The sequence below is a fragment of the Drosophila montana genome, unplaced genomic scaffold (assembly GCF_035044405.1).
Source record: "Drosophila montana isolate Dmon_TW-CO22-7 unplaced genomic scaffold, ASM3504440v1 contig_3615_1, whole genome shotgun sequence".
In the NCBI taxonomy this organism is placed as follows: domain Eukaryota; kingdom Metazoa; phylum Arthropoda; class Insecta; order Diptera; family Drosophilidae; genus Drosophila; species Drosophila montana.
The window spans coordinates 1-23,672 of NW_026998500.1; the positions used below are offsets into that span (position 1 = coordinate 1).

General features: G+C 38.3%; 6 protein-coding genes across 8 annotated transcripts; 3 read left to right on the forward strand and 3 right to left on the reverse strand.

The window, feature by feature from the left end:
* The first annotated feature begins 12,211 nt into the window (after positions 1-12,211).
* On the forward strand, positions 12,212-13,198 carry Chmp1 (charged multivesicular body protein 1). 2 transcript variants are annotated; one of them, XM_064692465.1, is made up of 3 exons: positions 12,212-12,296; positions 12,378-12,418; positions 12,486-13,198. In XM_064692465.1, exons 2-3 carry the CDS (start codon positions 12,397-12,399, stop codon positions 13,073-13,075), a joined length of 612 nt encoding a protein of 203 aa, XP_064548535.1. In that variant the 5' UTR covers positions 12,212-12,296; positions 12,378-12,396; the 3' UTR covers positions 13,076-13,198. The 2 variants fall into 2 exon arrangements, with proteins under 2 accessions (XP_064548535.1, XP_064548534.1); XM_064692464.1 differs by having other exon boundaries at positions 12,232-12,418.
* Positions 13,199-13,203: 5 nt separating this feature from the next.
* On the reverse strand, positions 13,204-13,767 carry LOC135435420 (TCF3 fusion partner homolog). The gene is made up of 2 exons (XM_064692466.1): positions 13,595-13,767; positions 13,204-13,534 (listed from the first exon to the last, which is right to left on the reverse strand). Exons 1-2 carry the CDS (start codon positions 13,693-13,695, stop codon positions 13,237-13,239), a joined length of 399 nt encoding a protein of 132 aa, XP_064548536.1. The 5' UTR covers positions 13,696-13,767; the 3' UTR covers positions 13,204-13,236.
* A 1,056-nt stretch (positions 13,768-14,823) lies between these two features.
* Positions 14,824-15,587, forward strand: Sgf11 (SAGA associated factor 11kDa). The gene has a single exon (XM_064692454.1). The coding sequence runs from the start codon at positions 14,874-14,876 to the stop codon at positions 15,516-15,518; it is 645 nt and encodes a 214-aa protein (XP_064548524.1). The 5' UTR covers positions 14,824-14,873; the 3' UTR covers positions 15,519-15,587.
* LOC135435413 (gram-negative bacteria-binding protein 2-like) lies at positions 15,513-17,590 on the reverse strand. Its single transcript, XM_064692453.1, has 4 exons — positions 17,380-17,590; positions 16,618-17,295; positions 16,229-16,560; positions 15,513-15,799 (listed from the first exon to the last, which is right to left on the reverse strand). Exons 1-4 carry the CDS (start codon positions 17,513-17,515, stop codon positions 15,596-15,598), a joined length of 1,350 nt encoding a protein of 449 aa, XP_064548523.1. The 5' UTR covers positions 17,516-17,590; the 3' UTR covers positions 15,513-15,595.
* Positions 17,591-18,224: 634 nt separating this feature from the next.
* LOC135435412 (gram-negative bacteria-binding protein 2-like) lies at positions 18,225-20,333 on the forward strand. The gene is made up of 4 exons (XM_064692452.1): positions 18,225-18,433; positions 18,525-19,235; positions 19,671-20,008; positions 20,059-20,333. Exons 1-4 carry the CDS (start codon positions 18,313-18,315, stop codon positions 20,260-20,262), a joined length of 1,374 nt encoding a protein of 457 aa, XP_064548522.1. The 5' UTR covers positions 18,225-18,312; the 3' UTR covers positions 20,263-20,333.
* A 562-nt stretch (positions 20,334-20,895) lies between these two features.
* GNBP1 (Gram-negative bacteria binding protein 1) lies at positions 20,896-23,453 on the reverse strand. 2 transcript variants are annotated; one of them, XM_064692450.1, is made up of 4 exons: positions 23,288-23,453; positions 22,384-23,229; positions 22,005-22,321; positions 20,896-21,216 (listed from the first exon to the last, which is right to left on the reverse strand). In XM_064692450.1, exons 1-4 carry the CDS (start codon positions 23,427-23,429, stop codon positions 21,019-21,021), a joined length of 1,503 nt encoding a protein of 500 aa, XP_064548520.1. In that variant the 5' UTR covers positions 23,430-23,453; the 3' UTR covers positions 20,896-21,018. The 2 variants fall into 2 exon arrangements, with proteins under 2 accessions (XP_064548520.1, XP_064548521.1); XM_064692451.1 differs by lacking the exon at positions 20,896-21,216 and adding an exon at positions 21,265-21,742.
* Between the last annotated feature and the right edge of the window lie 219 nt (positions 23,454-23,672).

The window sequence follows — 23,672 nt, forward strand, 5'->3', positions numbered from 1 at the left end:
TACATTGATTGTTAATAGCAAAAACTGCATGCAGCAAAAATGTTACTTATTATTCTAGTTTCCTCTTCGGAAATTATAAAAGTATTTACAATATTGGCAATATTTCTCCCTTTAAAAATTTTTTTTTTTTAGTTTATTGGTGAATCGAGTTTATTCACTTTTATATTTTATTTTATTAGTGATCCCTCTTGATCGGGAGATTTTATTCACTACGTGAACTTCTTTTTGTAATCACTGTTTTGATTCGATGTGTTTTCTTCACTATGTGAATTTTCTTTGTGGCCATTTTTTTTTGTGATTTAGTAATCACTACGTGAATATTAGTGTTTCTCTGTGAATTTTATATTATTGTGTACACGATGTGGCTGGGACTAAGCACGTCCCTCCTTTTTGCACTACACTTGTGTTGGTAGCCTACTAAGGGGCCAATCACTATAACACGTTTGACTCGCGAAAAACTTTATAAACTGTAGCCTTTATTGGCTTTAGTTGAACGAACCTCTTATGGTCCTTTTTGTTTTTTTTTATAAGTTTCGCGGGTCCCTGCTCGGGCGCCAATTAACCAATTCGATGGTAGTTATTTATAAAAAAATATAATTTTTATTATTTATCAGCACTATGTGCTTACATTGAGTTCCAGTTATAAACTCATATATATATCTTAATTAATCCCTAATGAAACCTCAGTCCAACGAAGAAGCGTCGCTGTCGGCGTCGGCGTCTGTGGAAATGCCCCCATTCTGCAATTCGCAGGGGTTCGCCTTTCTTGGGAACCAACGAACTTTATTGGTTCCGCTGATTCCACAATTATTGGCATGTGCGGTAAATATGCCAATTTAGCGATCCCACGGATGGCTGTTCCATGAGCGCGTTAACCTGCTATGCACCTAAAGTTGCATACGCGACACCTTGCTTCAGCTTTTCCCAGCACGTTGAATGGCCACGTGCGGGAACCAAATGTTGGTAAGCTGGATATCAAAGTGTTGTTATTTTTTATATCTTAGGTATTAACTTATATCAGACATTTTTGTTCGATTTTTGGATACCAATGGATTGATTTTACCATAAACGGGGTCTAAACTGGCACGATGTGTACCAGCCCTGTCAATTATGTTTTATGTAATTCTTAGAAGTTCCCGAGTCTATTAATAATCTAATTATTTGACCTGCTACTGTACGCGTGATGTACGGTAGCAGGGACTCCCCTTAAGAAATTACAAGATTCTGCATCGGAAAAATCTTCGTCAACCGCTGCAGCCTCAGACTGTGCCTTGGTCTCATAATTTTGATCATTATGCTGTTCTTAAGTTGTGTAGTTAACCTTCTGATGGCTTCGCATGGACTGGTTTTGTGAACCCTGGGTTCCTCTATGACTTGCTTGTTGCCTAGAGCGCGACGAAGAGTCTACTTCTATCGGCTCCGGGCCCTGGTTCTGTTGTCTTTGGGTGCTAATTCTCTTCGATCTATTTGACTCATTATTGTGCTGAGCCTGGTTTCTACTACCCTGATTTTTAGTGTAATGGGGGTTACTACCCTGATAACCCTGGTTGTTGTCTTTTTGTTGACCATTGTGCGAATTTCTCTGAGGGCTTCCTGACGAACTATTTTGCGGACCGCTTGAGTTACTTTGTCGCCACCCCTGGCGTTGGCCATCGGGCTTTTGCGACTTGTCCTCAATATGCCTGGCATAATTCGCTGCCAACATATACCTGTCATTGCTTACTTCTGCCTCTTGGGCCAACGCCAGGGCGGATGGCAAATCTCGCGGCTGAGCGGGAAACACTGCCTGTTTGAGGGACTTTATAAGCCCAGATACGAAAGTATGCAGCGCGTCGTCTCTGATCTTTGCGTTGAGGACTGTTGCGGCTGCTACATCGTGGGTTATTATTGTTTTATTCATGGCATCCAACTGTTGTTGGATAACACGAATCGGAGTTCTTTCTACGTAAGTAAAATCTAAGCGGGCAATAATTGCGTTTAAATTGAACACCGTGTTAAATGTGTGTTGCGTCTGCAGGGCCTCCAATTTTATTGCGAATAATTGCAATCGCTTCCCGTAATGTCGGGAGCAACCGTCATAAGGTTTCAAAATTTCGTATGCTGCAATTGCAGCCTGTCGCCAAGAGGCATAATTTTCTTGGTTGCCATCAAATTTTGGTATGGACTTTACAATGTCTTAGGGTTCATTCCTCGTCATAAGCACTATATGTTCTAACTCTATTTCTATACATTAATTCTTGCTGGCGACTGGAAATATACATTTTTATTTAAATATTATATTTTGATTTTTGGTTTTTCGCGGTATTTTTACACACGTTTTTACTTAAATTCGTCGTTGGACTGGATTTTTATAAAGTGCGGGGTTTGATTTTGTTGGGCGCCAATTAACAAAGTGTTGAGTTATATGTTTTTACTTATTGGGCAACTATGCCTGTTGACCGCTTCATATAAACTAAACTTATGATAGTTCAAGATTAAAGATATCCCACGTAGTCCATGGTCTGGGTCGACAGAATGCTGACTTGGCGCCTCGTGAGCGCTCTAAGTCTGGGTACTTGGAGCGCGCATGCTTGGACACTTGAATCATTTTTTGAATCATTTGTGTTAACTTACACGCTCTGATGTGTTCGGCCTTTTCTGAGCTTCGCCCTGTGTGGCGTTGCTCTGTGGCTTCGCCCAATTAGTTTGTTGTTTAACCCCGGACATAGACGAATTGACTTCCATAGGCTGCACTTGGTTCTGCCTTGGGGGCCTCTCTATCAGTTGGCTTTTGGTCAGGTTCACGCTGTTGCGGCCTGTTTTGATCCCGTTTCCCTACAAAATGTGGGGTTTTTTCTTGATTTCTCCCTGTCTAGCCTGGGGACGGTTGCACGTGTGTTACCTTCGCCTGAGTGATTTTTGTCTACGATCGCCATAGCGTACGATCCAGCGAATATGCTTATATCAATGCTGTTTTCAGCCTCGCGAGCGAACGCTAAAGCGGATGGCAAGTCTTTCGGCTGTGATGGGAGAACTAATGATTTCAATGACCTCTTAAGGCCAGCGATGAAGGCGTGTAGGGCGTCGTTCCTAATTTCTGTGTTGAGAACAGCCGCTGCCTGCTCGTTATGTGTCATAACAATTTTGTTAGTGACGAGCGTGAGTTTCCTCTCGACTTCGTCATAGTACTCCATTAGGTCGAGGTCACCCTGCCTAACCAGTTCTAACTGTTGTCGCAGTACGCCTAGAGATGTTTTGTCTGCGTACGTGCAATCAAGTCTAGCTATGATCGCGTCAAAATTGAGCACCGTATTGTGGGACGTGAGCAATGCTCCACAAATTTTATTTTTTTAAATGGTTTCGGCTTCGTAGTGTGCCTCATTACCCGTGTACCGCTTAAAAATTTCGTACGCGTCTATGGCAGCTTGCTTCCACGACACATACTCTTCGTGATTTCCGTTGAACATTGGAACTGACTTCACGATGTATGTATAACTTCACTTCGCACTTTATATTGGGGTCAATACTCACGCTAACCTGATTTCTCACTGCTTCGAGTTCCGCGCGGAACTCGATTTTTAAACGCCGTTCTTGTTCGGCTTTTAATAGTGCTGGATCCATTTCTAACTGATTCTGTGTTGAGAGGCGATATCCTATCTCCCCATCTCGTCGCTATCAAGTTCAACTTTTATATATATATCTCTATTCATGAGCAGTCGACAAAAAGAAGACAAATCGTTTAGCGGCTATCAAACATTAAATTTGCATAACTATTTATTCTCAGATTATTAACACAGAAACGCACTTAATGAAATGAAGGTATAAAACTTTTATCAAATGGCGCACTTTCGCGCTGGCATATTATTACAAAAAAAATGTTATTTGTTATTTTTTTGAAGTCGGTTTTGGTCTCACAATCACTTACATGTTCTCAGGGACGTGGGTTCTTATTTTAAGTTGGGCGCCAATTAGCCAATATCTCTTTTGTCGGTGTGTCCCCTGTCTTGAATATGACTTGTACATTGAATTCGTTTAGAGGTTTTTCTGGTTATTGCGATTCCGTCATTTTGGTTTTCTACGCTTAAATGTATTGTGTCTCCGCAGGTCCTGTTTTATAGACTGTCTTTCGTTTACATTGATTTCGGGTTTGATTCTGCGTTCGTATTCTGTGTGCCTTTTTTGTATACTATATCGTACTCGAACTCTGCTAGTTGTAGCCTCCATCGTACTATTTTTGAATTTGTTTCTTTTATGCTCATTAGTCATGTAAGTGGTTGGTGGTCTGTTACTATTGTACATTTTTTACCGTAGAGGTATGGTCTGAAATATTTAGTCGCCCATAGAATTGCTAGCATTTCCTTTTCTATCGCCTAGTAATTTATCTCGCATGTAGTAAGTGTCCTACTTGCGTATGACACTGGTCTGTCATTTAGTGGTCTTTGTGATAGAACTGCTCCTATTGCATAATTGCTTGCGTCTGTTGTCAATATGAATGGTTTGTTAAAGTCTGGATACATAAGTATTGGATCGATGCACAACATAGTCTTACAGTGTTCACAGGTTTTTTTTGTATTCCTCGTCCATTTCTACTGTTTTATTTCCATTTAGTTGTTTTCTTAATGCTTTCATCAACCTCGCGAAGTCTTTGATGAATTTCCTATAGAACCCTAATATTCCTAAAAATGCTTTTATTTCTTTTCTGGTTTTGGAAATCGGGTATTTTATTTGATCGCTTCTATTTTCTTCGGGTTCGGTTTTATCCCTTCTTGTGTGATGATGTGTCCTGAAAATTCTGTTTCCTTTTTTTTTAAATTTGGACTTGTCATTTTGCAGTTTGAAATTTGCCTGTCGTAGTTTATCAAAAACTTGTCCGAAATGTATTATGTGCTTTTGTAACGATTGAGAGAGGATATTACTATATCGTCCATGTAAACTAAACAATTTTTAACTATTACTTCTCCAAGAGCGTTCTTCATGACCCTCTGGAATGTTGCTGGGGCGTTTGTCGGTCCGAATGGCATTCTTAGAAATTTGAAATTCCTTCAGCTGTAACCCCCGTTCTGCAACCCTAAGGACGTTCACTTCAATTTGGCGATACCCACTTGCCAAGTCTAGTACTGAGAAGTATTTAGCTCTACCGATTTGGTCTTATATGTCGGATATTATTGGTAAAGGGTATCTGTCTTTCGTAGTTTTTTGGTTTAGTTTTCTGAAATTACAGCTTCTGGGGTGATATATTTCGTACGGCAGAATATATCTCCTTTTTCTATGCTAACTAATATTTGCTGGTAATAAGGATTAACTTTGTATTGTTTCTAATATTTCTTTGTCTTGGTCTATTTTTGCTCTTACTCTGTTTAGGGTGTCCAGTCCTAGTAGTCCGTCAAATAACGGGTGAAAACTGGATATTAAAAATTCGTTCTTTTATTTCATTGAACTTTTGGAACATGTATCTAGCTTCGGAGTTTATTTTATGTGTGCTTAGGATTGTTCTTATTTCTACAGGTTGTTCTAATGGTATTTTTGATTCTGGTAGTTGTCGCTCCTGTGTCTATAAGAAATCTTAATGGTCTCCCGAATGGTGACTTTATAAGTATCAATGGTGTGGTTCTGTTGACGTACGCGGTAGGTATTTATTCGAGGCTGTTTCTTGAACCTTTATGGAATCGTCTATGTTGTGTATTTGTTGGGTAACTTGGTTTGGGATCTCTTGTTGATCCTGTGATTCTGTATTATAGCATTGACTGCTACCTCTTGATATGCCTGTTCTCATGTTGGTTTGTCCGCTAATTGCGTCTTGTCTTTCTGTTTTCTGTGGCATGCTCGCTCTTCTAGTTACGTTGCTACTTTGGTTATTGTTTGTACCGTAATAACCCGTGTCTTGTATGTTCGGTTTTGGTCCTTGGTGTGCGTAACAATTTTGTCTGCTATTGTTTGGATTGCTCCTTGTTGGGGGTTTCGCTGGTTCATTTGGGTTTGCTGGTTTTTGTTTTGTTTTGCCGTCCTTTCTTGTAATAATATGTCCCTTTCCTTGGTGGCGATTTGTAAGGCTTCTTGTAAGGTACTGGGTCTGATAATGGGCGAGGGATTCGGCAGGGGTTTCTCTTGTTTTTAAAATTTCCTTGGGTGTTGATGGATGCCTTTGAGTCTTCTATCGTCAAGTACTTCTTGGGGTTTTGTTACGGTGTTGTAGAGGATTTATTTAAATAATGACTGTTCAGCTTGAGTGTACATATAGATGTCGTTCTCAGGCGGCGTATGTACATAGTTATGTATATCTTGTTGCAGTGTAGGCAGGTTCGCTCTTCGGCGACCTTTTTGTACGGGCCGGATGTTCGTGTCAGATTTGAGCATTGCTCTTATTGTTTACGTGGCTCGAGTATATGGATGCATTCTCAGTGGTATTGGTGGTGGGGTCACTAATGTGGTAACTCGCGCTGTATATTTTTCGACCGACCGTTATCTTTTCTCTTTCTTTTCGCATTTTCGTCGCCTAACTCTTGCAGGTGTTCACTTTGTCGACTAACACAGGGTATGAAATGCACTAACCTAGATATGCCCGACTGTCCAATTCCCTAGATATCCATTTTACCCATCTACGATACTTTCTCTTCCCCTTATCTACTGTTAAGGTACATACACTCTAGGGTATGCCCAATTAAAAATACCCTAGATTATTTTATGCTTCTCATCACCTTTTTGAAAACACTAATTTGGGCATACTTGCGGGGCTTTAATTCGCAAGCATACCACGCCCTTAAAGGCCTCCTAGGTCCCTACTCGGGCGCCACTTGTAAGGGAACTACTGGAACTACTCTCAGTCTCACTAGGGCCAGCAAGTTTCAAGACATTTGTTAATTTGCTAGGATGGAGGGCGTAGAGGGGGAGAAAGTGCTTCAATCAAATCATACCTCATACTTCTTTTACAGGGTAGAACCGTGGTCCGTCCACACATGCATTTACTCCTCGTGTGGACGAGCCTAGCAGGAAAGGCGGGGCATATCCGGAACGACCGAGGAGTTCGTCTCAACACACGCACACACTAAAAGTCGGGATTGTTCTCATGAGCGACGGAATGAAGCCTCGTCTCACTACACACCACTCTTTTAGGGTTATGTTGAACACCGGCTAGCAGCAGTGCCCGAGATTAGTGTTAATAAGAAATAAAAAGGATTAGCAGGCATTCCTCATGAGCATTGCTTTATTTACACTTTCTTCTCTGTGGTTATTATGCACTTCCCTACTCTGATTCCCTACATAAAGGCCCTGCCGCACTGTCTGGAGCCCTAGCGCTCCGCTACCCGCTCAACTTCGCCGCGCACTTTTACAACTTCGCTTCGGAGTTTTCGCTCTTCGCCGCCGAAGCGAAGTTGCTCTCTGGAGGACGTTGTTGGGCAACCGATCAGCAGCGCACGGTTGCTGCGATCCGGCATCTTGCCTTTGACAACGCTTACATACTATACAATGATTATATACTATACAATAATGCTATATCCTATAACTAGGATTATGAATTGTGGGTTGGCTATCTTAGTGGCCGCCTCACACATTCTATCCAATTATTTTCCAAGAAGAATTCGAGGTTGATGGCTGAATTTCAGCTAATGCTAGCCCAACTTAGTTAATGCAGTCTGTTGATGACTGTTCTCTCCTCATTATTATCTAGTTTGTTTACACTTATTATAATTATTCCTTGATCGGGGGGTTGTATTAAGGATGTATTAGGCGGCGGAATATTTAAAATAGTGTTAAAGCATAAAAATTCGTGTAAAAAGAGAAAATATTAACTTTCTTACTTGTGTTTAATGAAATTTGTGTAAAAATAATTCGTTTAAAAAGAGAATTAAGTATACATTAAAATACCCCTTCCTATCGCCCCTTACCTACCCAGAGAGCTCTTTAGGTAGTTTAAGGTAGTTTAAGCGATTTAAAATAATTACATGCTACATTTACAATTATGGGCATATAGACCTCTATATATATGTGTATGTGGGTATATGGTTCCACATTAGTGCAGAAAACATTCGAAATATATTCGTGTTGTTTCTAGCGGCAACAGGCAAAATCCTTTGGCAATGTTTGTTGTAATTTTGTATAACTTTGTTAAAGATGTTTGCTTGTAATAAAAACATAATATTAAAAATATTCACTTGTCATAGTTATAAGAAAGCGACAGTTATACACACGTAACGAAAAAAATAATGTTCTGCTAAAATTATGTTGATTGGGTAGAGGCCATTTAAAATCAGAAATTAGAGGGTAGAAATAGGTAAACAATTTGTTAGCACCATAAAATGGGCGGAAGCGCAACAACAACGCAGCCAACGATTTTGGTTAATAATTTTGATACCCTTGTTTTTGAGCTGTTTTGCCACTGTCCTTTGTTCTGCCACCCATTGGATCTACCTGACAGGATTCTCTTAGCTAAAACTCATGGATATAATCAACAAAATTAAAAACTTTTCCCCTTTTAGGCTTAACTTTGTGCACCTTAGCCTAAATAGCAGTAAGTCTTGTTAAATGTTTTTACCTCACATAAAACTAGCTTAAGCTGCCAATGTTTAGTAGTTATATTGTTGTTAATAATAAAATATACAAACATTTTTGCAAAAAAAAAAGAAAAAAAAAGACCTTTGTTTACGTTTTGGTGTCAGCTGTATTCTGCGAGTGTTCCGGACGGCGGTTACGGGTATACTCTCCCATAAGGTGAGTACTGGCTGGCCAACGCTGCCCCTCGAAAGACAAAAGGACAAGTAACAAATTTTAATGCAGAATTATAAAAATAAATTTTTTCCCGTCGTTATTTATTTGTTTTTTAATTTAGACTTTTAATGTGGATAACCCAAAGGATTAAAACTAAGCTTTTCATCTTTCTTTAAATTTCTTAATTCATCGTCCGAAACGGTTTAAATGTATTTGAAACATTGTGCAGCAACCCCGATGAAGCCATATAAAAATTGATGGTAAACATTAACCTTGCTATTAACCCCATACATCTGATTTCAATCATAATGGTTCTCAATGCACTCCACATAATTTTGTAGTGGCGATAATTTACCTTATTCATTCAAGGTAGCTCAACATTAGACCCCGAAATAATAATTGTATTTTAAAAATCATCATAAATATAAAATCAAGAAAATCATCCAACCATTTTTAGAGGAATTTTAATTTTTCGATCTATATATAATGCGCAGAAACTAGCTATCAATATGTTTTTGCATTGTAGAGCAATAAAACTTTGTATAGATATTTAATTAGTTACAAAAAAATAGACGACATTATTTAAAACTGAGTACTCATACTTGCGAAATATAGTTTTCACACTTGCGATATAGACGACCTGGAGTATGAGCGCGAAATAGTGCGTTACAGCAAAAAATTGTGAAACTTCAACTGCGCCAATCAGCTTTAAAATAGCGGCACTAACAACAACATACGCAGAACAGCATTATAATTGGAAACAACAACAGCAAGTATAACAACGTATTCAATATCAGCAATAATATAATCCTCAACATGATAATTATAAAAAAAAACGAGAAAGAAGTGCTATCTTCGGCACACCGAAGATTTAATACCCTTGCAGACCCAACCTTTTCAAAATGCTCATAGTGCTTTGCCCGTATCTAAGAAGCACAGGGAAAATAGTTAATGCCGAGTATGGTTAAGATATCTTGAAATACAAAACAGGTTTCCATACAACAACTTAATTTTCGACCGATCGTTCCTATGGCAGCTATATGATATAGTAGCCCGATGTGAATAAGATTTAGCATAAGTGGAGGGAGCATAGTAAAACTAATAAATGCCGAGTTTGGTCAAGATATCTTGAAAAACAAAAAATATTCCATACAACAGCATAATTTTCGATCGATCGTTCCTATGGCAGCTATATGCTATAGTTGTCCGATCTTAATAGGATTTTGCATATATATGGGGAGCGTAGTAAAACTAATAAATACCGAGTTTGGTCAAGATATCTTGAAAAACATAAAAATTTTCCATACAAAAACTTAATTTTCGACCGATCGTTCCTATGGCAGCTATATGATATAGTTGCCCGATCTAAATAGAATTTTGCATATATAAGGGGAGCTTAGTAAAACTAATAAGTACCGAGTTTGGTCAAGATATCTTGAAAAACATAAAAATTTTCCATACAAAAACTTAATTTTCGACCGATCGTTCCTATGGCAGCTATATGATATAGTGGTCCGATCTTAATAGGATTTTGCATATATATAAGGAGCATAGTAAAACAATAAAATGCCGAGTTTGATCAAGAAATCATGAAAAACAAAAAAATGTTCCATACCACAACTTAATTTTCGACCGATCGTTCCTATGGCAGCTATATGATAAAGTATACCGATGTAAATAAGATTTTGTATTTATGTAGGGAGCATAGTAAAACTAATAAGTACCGAGTTTGGTCAAGATATCGGGAAAAACAAAAAAATGTTCCATACAACAACTTATTTTTTGACCGAACGTTCCTATGGCAACTATATGATTTAGTGGTCCGATGTTGATAAGATTTTGCATATATACGAGAAGCTTAGGAAAACCAATAGATTTCTAGTTTGGTTAAGATATCTTGAAAAATAAAAAAATTTTCCATACAACAACTTAGTTTCGACCGATCGTTCCTATGGCAGCTATATGATAAAGTGGTCCGATCTTAATAGGATTTTGCATATATATAAGGAGCATAGTAAAACAAATAAATGCCGATTTTGGTCAAGATATCTTGAAAAACAAAAAAATTGTCCATACAAGAAGCTATATGATTTAGTGGTCCGATCCAGCTGGCTCCGACAGATGTTCTGCGTGCAACAGTAAGAGGCACTTCTTCAAAGTTTCATAAAGATTGCTTTAAAACTGAGGGACTAGTTCGCATAGAAACAGACAGACGGACAGACGGACATGGCTATATCGACTCGCCTGTTGAAACTGATCATGAATATATATACTTTATGGGGTTGGAGATGTCTCCCTCTATGCGTTACACATTTCACGACAAAATTATAATACCCTCTGCAAGGGTATAAAAAACAATTTAAGAAGGCAAAGCCATTGCTGCAACTGCAACTTGCTATTCTTAGCAATGTCTCATTGATGCCGTCGCAGCATGCACAGCCAGTCCACTGAATATGACATTGGACAGTGGATAAACCTCTATATTTAAAAACAAAATAATCAAGATTTTTAATAAATATAAAAAGTAACTCAAACAAAAAAATTGTTTTGTCCATTCCAACACGGGGTTTTGTAATATTTGACCTGCAATCTAGAATTTGTTGTAAAGGTTTCATAAAAAGTATTCAACAAAACTAGACAACACGGCGTGGCAAAAACACGCTAGTTTACCAAATATCATTTGAGTTGTGTTTCAATGTACACACATACATACATACATACTTAAAAGAGCCGTTAAGCTAGGCTCTGCCAATTTATGAAAGTGCTTACTTATGGAAACGAGAAGATGATTCCTTATGACAGTAAGTTAAATAGCTTTCAGCATTAGTAAGCATGACAATACATATTTTATAACTATGCATACTATTTGTATAAATTGAATATAATCATGATATTATCTTACATTATTGTTGAAGTGCTCTGCATGTTAAGCCGCTATTTGTACAATATTTAAACAGAGCTGCAGAAGACAATTTTTTTTTAGCATATGTACATATATTTTTTCTTTTTATTTCGCATATATAATTATTTGGCAATATATTTTCTTGCCACATAAGAAAGTAACTGAAATTAATCCAATCTCTGATTCGTTCGATAGAAATAATAACATGTCCTCTACTTTCGGCTTCAGCGAACACCTACGATTTGATATAATTAACCAGCCTTGGTAAATATTCGCTCACATTTCGTGGACATCGTCGGAATGTTAAATTAGGCAAAAAGACATTTTTGGCTTGCAAACTTGTAGCTTGTATTAACAATAAAGTAAACAGTAAACTATGTATATTAAAAGCCAATATATTCGTTTCTGCCGCTCATTTGACTTTTTAAAGTATTATCTTACAACATCAATGGCATCCGACTGTGATGATTGAAATACTTTCCATGTATTTGTTCATAATTTTGATGCTGCACTCTACGGCTTTACCCAACACCACCGCTTTTTTTTCTTTCTCAAAAAGTGTTAGAGCTAGGAAAATATCGATAGTCTATTTTTAAAAATAAAAATAATCTGTCTATGTAATCGATAGTTCCATTAATGGTTTTCCACCTCTAAAGCAGCTGGCTGGTTAAAAACAAGTGATTCATGCGTATAATAAGGAAATCACAAAGAGGTAAAACCGAGCAAATCTAACAAGAAAACTGCCAAATTCTTTAAATCAAAACATTTTAATCACCGGCATCAACAAAAACAGCTTCAAACTGGGTAACGATATGTCTACATCTTCAATGGAAAGTAAGTAAAATCAATGACGCCATTTCCCAATCGCCAAACAAAAATAACACACCCAACACTTCCATAGAACACCTTTTCAATTTAAAGTTTGCCGTAAAAGAGCTGGAACGCAATTCAAAGAAATGTGAGAAAGAAGAAAAACTTGAAAAGGCAAAAGCTAAAAAAGCCATTCAAAAGGGTAATATGGATGTGGCTCGCATTCATGCCGAGAATGCTATTCGACAAAAGAATCAAGCCGTGAATTACCTGCGCATGAGTGCGCGTGTGGATGCAGTTGCCAGTCGAGTTCAGTCGGCATTGACAACACGCAAAGTCACCGGCTCAATGGCCGGTGTGGTTAAAGCCATGGATGCTGCAATGAAAGGCATGAATCTGGAAAAAATCTCATCGCTAATGGAGAAATTCGAATCGCAGTTTGAAGATTTGGATGTACAAAGCTCAGTGATGGAAGGCACTATGTCTGATACGGTGACCACATCGGTGCCCCAAGGAGATGTTGACAATCTCTTGCAACAAGTTGCCGATGAAGCCGGTCTCGAGCTGAACATGGAGCTACCCAGCGGTGTACAAAGTTCTACCATTGGCGCCTCCACGCAAGTCTCACAGGAACAGGATGAGCTGACACAGCGACTGGCACGTTTGCGACAAGCTGAATAGATTGTTATGGGTGCCATCCCCTAAACATTTCTTTCAATCCAGCGATAACCCCCGGAATTTGTTTTTATTTCTATAAGTATTCCAAAATTTATGTAATTAAATACCAACTCAGCCTCCTAAAAACTGCATATTTTTAAAAGTTGCATGTATTTTGAATAACTTTATACCGTAGATAATTGTTGAAGCTGTATCGCATGGTGAGCTGTGGTTGCATTGGCATCTGATGGTTGTTTTTTCACGCGCTGTTTTCTGGGCTTGCATGTTGTTTCCGATGTTACATCTGTCATTGTCTGTTTACTCTTAGGTTTTGGTCCACGACGTTTTTGCTCGGGTTTTCCCTTTGGCTGTGGCCCCATCATTGGTATTGAACGCCAATCATCACCATGTTTGTCAAGTTTTTTCTTCAGTAACACCAGATCGTGTGTGCGCCGGCGTAGGATCTTCTTAATTCCATTTACTCTGCAATTGATGGCGCCGCCTTTTATATCTGAACGAGAATTTTGCGTTCTTTGTGCTTACCTCATAACGCATCGTTCATTTTCCGCTTGTATTTGCTGGCACCTGCTAAATATTTTCTCTACAAGCGATTTGTATAGTTCTTGTTTTTTATGAAGCGTCATTTTATCCCAAACATGTTAAAAATATCTATTAAATTGTGGTGCTCCGGGAATGGTAGAGTTGCGATTTTCGAGACGTCGATTTTATACATCATCGATGTTCTGAAAACGAATACGTGATTAATCCGATGTTTTTGGGAATGCGATATATATTCGATAGATGATGTTTCCGCAAAAAACACCAAGCTCTGCGTTGTGCAAAATCTCACTTTATTTTCTTTTAAATTATTACCGCATAAAGTTGTATTAAACATGAAAATTCTAAAATTAAACTAAGTTTGTTGTAAGGCAGAAGCAGAAGCTGAATTAATTGTTGAATATATTGAAATTTTCATTGATAAAAATTTTACGATTGTAATTTTGTTTTTCATGCAGACCATATGCTGAACAGCCGAAGCCATACGTTTCGTCTGGTACGCTAAAAATATATTTTTAAATATATTCTAAGCTTACTGTATATGTGTGTTTCAGAGATTTTGGAATTTTTTACCCGCAACTGTAAACTTAGTGGGAAACGGCTATATGAAACTTTTCTATTTGTTATATTTTTATATTTGTAAAGATCTATTGAAATTTAATTTAATACATGTTCACTTTTCGCAAAATCCGCCCCTTTTGTGCAGATTTTGATTATTTTATTGTCATGTATTGACACTCGTTATTTCAGCTTGTTTATTATAGCCTGTCCACATTTCTTATACATTTCGAAAATGTGACATTTTTGAAAAATGTGTAAATTGCGACCCGTACGTTTTCCCATAAGAAAACAGCATAGTTTAAAAAAATGTGTAAATTCGCCCCGAACAGTTCGTGTTTTTTGCGATGATTCATCGAGTTTTCTATCGATGTTGTGAAAACAGCTGATTTAGCAACAAGACAAGCGGTAACTTAAAATTTTAATATTCCCACTGTTCTTAATATTTAAAGATGGCCAAATCCCGCAAAGAATCCAATAAATGCCCCTACTTCGAGGTAAATATGTAAATTTGAATATGTAAATTTTGAAAATGTTACATTTAATAAGCATAGTGGAAAAAGGCTATAACAAATAAAATAAAATATCGATTCATCTCAGTTGATCAAAATATCGATAAGCATCAGATTTTTGGATACGTTTAATTTTTCTTAAGCATGGTAACTCTATCAAAAAACCATAGCAAAAAAAGTATTTCAAGTGCTATATGGCTAATTCAAATGCAAATCAATTGCATCTAATGAGTTCATCGACCGGAAACGCATCTCAACTGCCCACAATGGCACAGGGGCACACTACAGCGTCAGCCATTTTACACAATTTTCGAGAGTTAATCAAGGAACCAAAAGGATTGGACGATGCTGCAAACTATTTATTCCAGGGGCTACTCGATGATGTAGTAGCCGGCATTTTTATAGAAATTCATCATTTGCGTAAGACCGGCAATCTGGCAGCACTTGATGGTGTCGGCGAAGAAAATGCAGAGTCTGCGTACCGAATTTGTGAGATGCCAAATTTGGACATTTTTGGCATATCAACAGCCAAGAAGCCGATGGACTGCACCTGCCCAAACTGTGACAGATTAGTGGCGGCGACCAGATTTGCACCACACTTAGAGAAATGCATGGGCATGGGGCGCATCTCATCTCGCATTGCCAGTCGACGATTGGCAACCAAGGAGGGAACCAGCGCAAGCTCCACCTCTACTTCAACATATTTACAGTCGGTTGGCAATACGGGCGGTACCGATGACGAAGATGATGTGGACTGGTCATCAGATAAGCGCAAAAAGAAGTCAACACAGAACTCACGAAACAACGGATCCAAAAAGAACAATGGAAAAACATTTTAACGTACTGACGTTGAACTTTATTAAGCCTTTCTTTATTGCCTAATATATAAAATGCATCGTATAAGTAAACTTCTCAATTATTCTTCATTTGCATGAGTTGTGTAAACGTGTACATAGTCAATAACCAGATTGGGCTGTTCCCAGGGTTTCTCCTTCGTATTTTCAGCAAAAAGTTCCGTAGCCTTTACTGATCCATTCATGAATTTTACCTGTTGTGGCATCAAGTAATCCTGTCGGAAGTTAAGGCCACCACCTGCAGTCAGACCCAACACTATAAAACACTACAGAGAAGTTATGAATAAATGGAAATCGTTTGTTATTAAAAGAAGAACAAAGATGCATTAGAAGACATCAACTGTAGTATACAGATGTCAATATTAAAATTGGATATTAATGGCAAAACAATTATCATGTCACTTTTTACGTTTACAAAAACCTTTTTTTAATTTTGTATGCGTATTTGTAATATACATAAGTACATCAATTTTGGGATACGTAGCCACACTAGCCATACAACATATGTTGCATGGTTCGTGGAAGCACGTACATATGTATGTGTGACATTTCAGATACGAGAAATAGAGAAATCAGTTTAATCTACCACAACATAAATAATTTAGTAAAGGCCCAATATCTAAAAAATCATATATTCGGAAATACTAGATAGGGCCTACGAAATTAAAGGCGTGGTTATACAAGACTATGCTTACCTCGTTTAAGTCGAACGTCCGAAGCACATCGGGATGCGTTATTGTTCCGTACTTTAATCCGTCCACCTTAAATATAATGCGGTCCTTGTGCCAAATTAAAGTGTAAATGTGAAACTTTTCGCCAAATGGCGCTTCGTTCAAATTTCGCTTTATGGTCATATACTCTTTGGAGCCATTCATGGACCAAAGTACAGCACTTCCAAAAAGCACATCTCCACCGATTGGCATGGCATTATTATCTTGTAACTTTTTGTTGCCTCGAGCATAGGCGATCCGCAAATGATTGACGTAATTATCTTCACTGTATGTGCCCTCAGGCTGCAGGATTAGATCTAAAATATGAATTAAGACTAAGCAAAATATACATTTTATTTTTAGATTAAACTCACAGGGAAATAGCCAGTCGCCGATGGGCATCCTAGCTCTTATTTCCACCCGTCCATATTTAAAGGTAAAAGAGCTATGCAGTTTTGCTGAATGAACAGGAGGTATTGTTACACCTCCCCTTAGTGATAGTGGTCCACACTGACGTTTTAATATATTCTTGTCTCCATTATGTTTGCTTGTGCAACCATCTAATCTAAAATAAGTATCATTAACCCAATTTGCGTTTAAATACAGGTGGCCCTTATATAGGTAAGTATTATTCACATAAGCCACAAATTCCTGAACGGGAACTGGGTCAAAGATTCGTGAGCGTCTTTCGTAAGTCCAACCGGAAAGTCCCAGATCAAAATCTTCCTTAAATATAAGAACTTGGCTGCATGGTTGCTCTTTTGAATTCACTATCGTCTCAGATAGGACGCAATCGGACCTTTTTGGAATATCTTGCTTGACTCCCCTCCCAGACCCATCAATGATTAAATCGTATGTTTTCGCTATTACTTTATCTTTAGTTTCAAAGATCCCGATAATTCGTAGACTATCGTCCTTTCGGAGTTCTTTGTTTATATCTATCTTATAGAAAAATGTGCTGTTCTTTTCATGGTTATGGACAAATTTATAGTCTGAAGTGCACTCCTCGCCAATGTCCATTGAAAAGAAAAATGTTTTGACTTCAGGATTATCTGCGAAAGTGACAAAAAGATATAAATAAATATTAAATAACATTTTTGACATACATTATTGATTTTAGCATTTATATTCAATACCGTGTACACTAATCTCGACTTCTTTGCCTTTAACTATCACTTGTATATCGTTTTCTTCATAAGCGTACACAAGAGCAACAAAGCAACCCATTAAAAACAGTAGACACATAAATTGCATTTTAAAAATGCAAAACATTTTCAAGAGATGTGTTTTTTTTTGTTCTGATTAAATTGATTAGCAAACCACTCTTTATAAACGACAACTGGCAACTGTGACAGAAAGCATATATGAAAGCATAAGTAAATACATATACTTTTATATTTATATACCCCCTATCAGGGTTATCCGGGGTATATTGACAATTAGCTTAGCGGAGCACGCCTCATTCAGTTAAAATGTAAAGCTCTTAAGACAGGTTTAAAACCAATCAGACTCAATTTTGATTTTTGCCCATATAACCTTCGACTGGCATTTTCCGCCCAGAGGATTAGATTGTTCAAAAAGTGTGAAATAGTCAATAAAATTTTAACAAATTTAATTGCTATGAGTTATTTAATTAATGAAAACAGATTCTTTTAATTTTCAACACTTATTAACACTTTATACTTAATACAAGCGAACTCGGAATTACTTGCATTTCCAAACAATTCATTTGACCTGGGCGACGCCGGGTAATGACTTATAGCATACATTTAAAATATATAGAAGCAATTCAAGTGCGTGTGTTAGGGCATTTTGTAGTCGCGTCCTCTCGACTAGAGCTTTCGTCCTTATCACCGAATAGTCATACCAATAGAATATGCAAAAACAATAACGCGACAGCACTAGACCTCATTCACTCGGGTTATCGTTTTTTCCGCCGTAAGACAAGCCGCGTCCGTAGCATTACGTTTTTGGATTGAGAGCCGCAGATCTAGTCGAATACGACCAGTTGGACCGTCAAATAGATCGATAACCTTATAATAATAAGGCAAAAAATAGATGCATTTAAAATGCATATTAAAATATCTATATTTTTTATTGGATACATTGTTGGTTGCCTAGGCGCCGACGAGAAGGAAAAATCAGATATAACGGTTAATATAAATGGAAAATACATTAACATAACGCTTGGTATGTGCAAAAGTTTTCACGAACAATTATTTTTATTACTACTTATTAAGTTTTTAAAGAATTAATAAATGAACAAATTTATTATTTACAGATGATCCCGAGGTTAATTCAATCTTCTTTTCAACAGAAATCGGAGATGAGTGCACATCAGACTATACTTATGTTCATAGCGCCAATAAGAGCAACACATTTAGTATAAGCCTTGAGAAGGAACCTAAAAAAGACGATATCATAAGAATTTTCAGTGTCATTGAAACTAAGGATCACGTTATATCAAAAACGTATGATTTCAATGCTGATGGGGATGCCACCAAAAATCACGTTATATCAAAAACGAATAATTTTAATGCTGATTGGCATGGCACCAATGAGCCGAAATGCATACTAGAAGAGTCCGACTCAAATTCAAATAGGGGCTGTAGCGGCCGGCTAATTTTTGAGGAAAACTTCAAGGACAACAAATTGACGAATTGGATTCATGCAGTATGCTCCCGGGTACATACAAATTTTAAAGAATTCGCAGCCTTTTTGAAAAATGATAATAACTGCTATATAGAAGATGAAAAATTGCATTTTAAAGCCACTTTGACGGGCTACAGGCTAGGCGATAATTTTACACTACCCGATTGTACTTATACGAAAACGGATAATAGAGTTATTCTGTGTGGACCGTATAAATTCAGTATAAGTCAACCGCTGCCACCTATGCACTCGGCAATACTATATAATAGGAAGATGCGATTTAAATATGGTCGGATCGAGATACGTGCTAAAATGCCCATTGGCGATTGGCTCTTCCCCTGTGAGTACAAACAAAGTAATTATATAAAGTAATATATTATTTTTTTTTTTGCAATGTGTGACATTTATATCTCTCCCGTCTGTCCATCTGCCCGCAAGCCAACTAATAATAAGGCTAGACAGCCCAAGGTAACTCTACTTATTGGCTGTGTGTTATTCGTAATATTTCGGCGCTTTTAATACTAAAAAAAAAAACCAAACTTGAAATGAATTCTATCTTTAGATAGAAAGTCAGCAATTTCAACCACGCCCACCGCAGGACCAAAATAAATGTTGTATAAATTTTTGCCCCTTTACTGCAATTGGGTTATTTATAATTATAATAGTAAAATATAAGACCTTTATTTGTTGAGCCTTTTTACCAGCTAATATAACAAGGTGATCAGAGTATTGCAGGCTTCTTGCAGACTTCATTTTTAATTCTCTATTTCAACAGATTTAATGCTGTACCCCAGCAAGATGGAATTTGAAACGAATATTGCGTTTGAACCTCACATTCGCATCGCATATGTGCGAGGCAATCCACATCTGCGCGATTATGCCCACCAAGATATTGGAGGAAATATGCTTTTTGGCAGCGTCTTCAGTCAGATAGGTGACGATTTTCATGAGGCTACGGTGAATATGCCACACAAATCAGGATCACATTACGGGGATAATTTTCACGACTATACATTGATTCGACACAAGGATCGAATTATATTTAAAGTGGACGGAGCTACCGTTGGCACTATAACAGATAAAAGGACAATCGAAAGCTTGGAAGAAACTGAGGTAAAAAGCGTTTACGAAAAGTTTACAATTAATAATTAATTATTTTACAGTACTACATCGTATTGGGTTTGACTGCTGGAGGGAAATTAAACTTTAATGAAAATTATGTAAATCTAGAAAAAAACTTTCTTCTGACACCTCAGGCTCCATCAATATTTTTAGAAAGCATATCTGAAAATCAATCAACATGGAAGCATCCCAAGTTGGTGATAGATCATGTGCGTGTTTATACAACACATCCCGATGAAAACTAAAATGCTTCTTCATCTTAATCACAGCTGTTTTCAACGTTAACGTACTTCAATAAACAGTCATTTATTATTATGAAAAATATACTATATATATGTATATTTAAAAAGGATACATAAGGCGTGCATTTTTGGTATCACTCTTTGCTTTCGATTTATCCCTAATACAGGTACATATGGCACTCAATGGCACAGAATAGCAATAGCTTTTGGCATTTTGGCATACACATATATACATTTCACATTCATTTACAATTAACCCGCAACTGTGTATAATATCATTTAATTTTACATAGAGTTAATCTGCCTATTTAATGGAATTTTTGGTTCAATAGCCAGCAGTCCACTTTACATACTTTTGCACTTGCATTATAAAACATAAACTAAATTTGGCTCCGCCAACTCGACTTTCTTATACCCTTTCTCTTGCGCAAAAACAAAAACATTCACTTGTACGTATGTACATGTTCAATGTTGTCGAAAGCCTGCATAAGAGGATTACACGCTTTTATAAGAAGCTATACAAATGAAAACCAAAAACAAAGCTGCATCACCCGTGGGAAGCGACGGGGACACTTGGCCGCAGCTCTCACTCCCGAGTTCTAATTGACACCGCCAGAACTACTGGATAGGTATGTATAGTTCGGCGCTGGGCTTGGGGCATCTTCTAGTAGACCACTCCCGACTTACATATTTATTTTAAAATATTTGAGAGAGTATATAACGTATATGAATTATACATTTGTCAGTTCTTATATAGTCTTAAATTGCATAAACACGAACATAATCGACGAGCAATTTTGGCTGCTTCCAGGTTGGCAACCATTGCTCCTGGCTCCGCCAAAATTGAAGCTTCGCCTGTGGGTGCTTGTTAATCCAAGGCTTCTCAAAACTCGAAGTGCGCAATTTGTCAACGAAGTCTCCGAAGCCGCCAACTGAGAGGCCCAGCGTGATGTAAAACTAAATTTCAAGAATAATTTGAATTTCGATTTGGAATGTGATCTGTCAAATCAATGGTATTTTACCCTGTACCTATTAAAAGGGTAAATTAATGTTGTGTACATGTATGTAACAAGTAGAATTCGACATTTTTGAGCCAATAAAGTGAATAATTTTTAGAGGACAAAGTAGATCCAAAACCATCAAGCTTTGTCTGTCTGTCTGTTTTAGTGAGCGCACCAAACTAACATATAGATATTGCAGTCCTTCAATTTAGAATAAAGGCTGATTTTATACCCTTGTAGAGGGTATTATAATTTTGTCATGAAATGTGTAACACATAGAAGGAGATATCTCCGACCCAATAAACTATATATATTCTTAATCGGCATCAACAGACGAGTTGATATCGCACCCAGTTTTAAATCTACCGTGTTGAAACTTCCGCCTGTCTTCCATAGGTCCGTCTTTCCGTTGTAGGCAGTACATATGTCGGAATTGGGCGAATCGGACCACTGTATAGTATATGTACGCATGTGAAGATAAACTGAATATTATTATGAAGAGATAAAGATAATGTAAGAATGTAGGCTCTCATAAGCATTTGACAAATCAAGATTCTGGTAATTCTCCTGCTCGTAACTCTTTCTCTTTCTAACCCGATTGGGCTGATAAGATGGATCAGATGCGTCGTCCGGCGTGTTACATACAATTACAGAAACTCATTATACCCTCTTTTTATCATATTTTAATGGGAACGATAAAATTGCTCCATATGGTCGTGTTGGTGTTTGCTTTTATATACTTGCCATGCGATCAAAGGGCGCCATGGGCCCTCCCCGACGCCAGCTGGGGTTTAGGTCGGATTCAGCAAAGCCAGTCAACAGTTCACCGTATTCTTGACCATCAATTGAAAATCGCAAGCTTTGACTGCTCCATATCAGGCTGTACACATGAAAGTCGTCGCCGAAATGAACGCTTCGCCGCTGTTGCACCATGAAATCCTCACGCTGAGACGCCTCCGTCGACAGCACTGCTCCAGCGAAAATAGTGCGTCCATCGATTAGCTTACCATGCGGTAGACGCAGCTGATCATTGCCGCGGGCCATGGCCACCCGCAGCTGACCTATCACAAAGATAACAATAAGCATATTTATAGTTCAGAACAAGATGATGCCATGAACGCACCAGATTCATAGCCAGTTTGGCCATATGACTCCATTAGGGGCTCGAGCAGCAATAGCGGTATGAGCCAGTCGCCCTTGGGCAGCCTAGCGCGTATGTCGACGCGGCCATACTTAAAGCCAAAGGATTCCTTTGTACTCAGCCGCGGCACCACCACTGGAGGCATAATAAGTGGTCCACTTGTTAGAAGCACACACTCCTTTTGCCTATTGTGCGTGCCTGTGCAGCGGTCGGACAAATCTAGATGGGCATTGGTTATGTGCAAGTCGGGTCGATAGCTAGACCACAGCCTAGGCTCGATGATCAGTTGGCCGCCCAGCACGCGCGCCTTTCCATCGTAGAGCACAAACTCGGCATCAGTACTGTCAAGTGGTGCCCGAACATCGTGTAGCCAACGGCTCTCGTTCAAGTTCTCAAATTCTTCCTCGAATATTAGTTGACCCTTGCAAAGCGGGTGGCTTGGGGGAGGTGACATCACCGTTTCGCTTTCCTCGGCGCAAGACGAGGCCTTTGGCGTTGATCCTTTGTATGCTGCATCAGTTTTGACTGTTGTAGTCTCTCGATTCTGATGCTGATGAGGGCTCATCGAGCATTCGGCAGGCAAATTATCGCCCGACAGTTGACAAACCTGCAGCGGCAGACTCTTATCGCGATAGATTACATTGCCATGCTGCACGTTGGTCCAAATATAAAGCGTGTCATGTGCCCTCAGCGCTGCTCGCTCAAAATCATGTTGCCAGCGTCCATCCTCTGGCTCGCGTACTTGGGCACTAAACTCACCCTCCTCAAAGTCCGTAAAATTGCGATTTCGATTCACATTGAAAGCCACACTTTTTATTCCACGATCATCTTGAAATACAATTCGGCATGTCTGGATGTCAGTTTGTTGGAGCTAACTTCAATTTACCTGGTATGGACACACGAAAACCGTTTGCCAATGGCTCCACTAGGGCTGCGGGCAACTTATAGGAAAAAATGACGACAATCGAACGACAAAGAAAAAATAGCAGCAGCAGCTTTTCTGTGTGTAATCTTTTAGCTGCACGCATTATATTCAGCCCGATCTCTCTGACGCTTCGTTAATAACTGAGGCGAACGTTCTCAGACCGGTTTCACATTTTCTAATTCGTTCTTGATGATGAGTTGCTGCTCTCTAGAACAATTTGTTTCCATTCGACAGCTTTGCGTAAAACAGTTCTCGTAGTGCTGGTCCCATTGCAGCATATTCTGCTAGTATTTAAACATGCTTTAGTTTTTGAACTAAATAATAAATAGCATTTCTATTGTATGCT

What these genes read in the sequence shown, in the direction of transcription:
- Chmp1 (XM_064692465.1), top strand. Translation starts at nt 12,397, where the DNA reads ATGTCTACATCTTCAATGGAAA. An exon ending in GTCTACATCTTCAATGGAAA is followed by an intron (nt 12,419 to 12,485) that starts GTAAGTAAAATC and finishes ACACTTCCATAG; the next exon opens with AACACCTTTTCAATTTAAAG.
- LOC135435420 (XM_064692466.1), bottom strand. Translation starts at nt 13,695, where the DNA reads ATGACGCTTCATAAAAAACAAGAACTATACAAATCGCTTGTAGAGAAA. An exon ending in AATGAACGATGCGTTATGAG is followed by an intron (nt 13,535 to 13,594) that starts GTAAGCACAAAG and finishes CATCAATTGCAG; the next exon opens with AGTAAATGGAATTAAGAAGA.
- Sgf11 (XM_064692454.1), top strand. Translation starts at nt 14,874, where the DNA reads ATGGCTAATTCAAATGCAAATCAATTGCATCTAATGAGTTCATCGACC.
- LOC135435413 (XM_064692453.1), bottom strand. Translation starts at nt 17,515, where the DNA reads ATGTTTTGCATTTTTAAAATGCAATTTATGTGTCTACTGTTTTTAATG. An exon ending in AGTCGAGATTAGTGTACACG is followed by an intron (nt 17,296 to 17,379) that starts GTATTGAATATA and finishes TCACTTTCGCAG; the next exon opens with ATAATCCTGAAGTCAAAACA. An exon ending in CGGCGACTGGCTATTTCCCT is followed by an intron (nt 16,561 to 16,617) that starts GTGAGTTTAATC and finishes TTCATATTTTAG; the next exon opens with ATCTAATCCTGCAGCCTGAG.
- LOC135435412 (XM_064692452.1), top strand. Translation starts at nt 18,313, where the DNA reads ATGCATATTAAAATATCTATATTTTTTATTGGATACATTGTTGGTTGC. An exon ending in ATACATTAACATAACGCTTG is followed by an intron (nt 18,434 to 18,524) that starts GTATGTGCAAAA and finishes TATTATTTACAG; the next exon opens with ATGATCCCGAGGTTAATTCA. An exon ending in TGGCGATTGGCTCTTCCCCT is followed by an intron (nt 19,236 to 19,670) that starts GTGAGTACAAAC and finishes CTATTTCAACAG; the next exon opens with ATTTAATGCTGTACCCCAGC.
- GNBP1 (XM_064692450.1), bottom strand. Translation starts at nt 23,429, where the DNA reads ATGCGTGCAGCTAAAAGATTACACACAGAAAAGCTGCTGCTGCTATTT. An exon ending in TTTTCGTGTGTCCATACCAG is followed by an intron (nt 23,230 to 23,287) that starts GTAAATTGAAGT and finishes TTGTATTTCAAG; the next exon opens with ATGATCGTGGAATAAAAAGT. An exon ending in CCAAACTGGCTATGAATCTG is followed by an intron (nt 22,322 to 22,383) that starts GTGCGTTCATGG and finishes TCTTTGTGATAG; the next exon opens with GTCAGCTGCGGGTGGCCATG.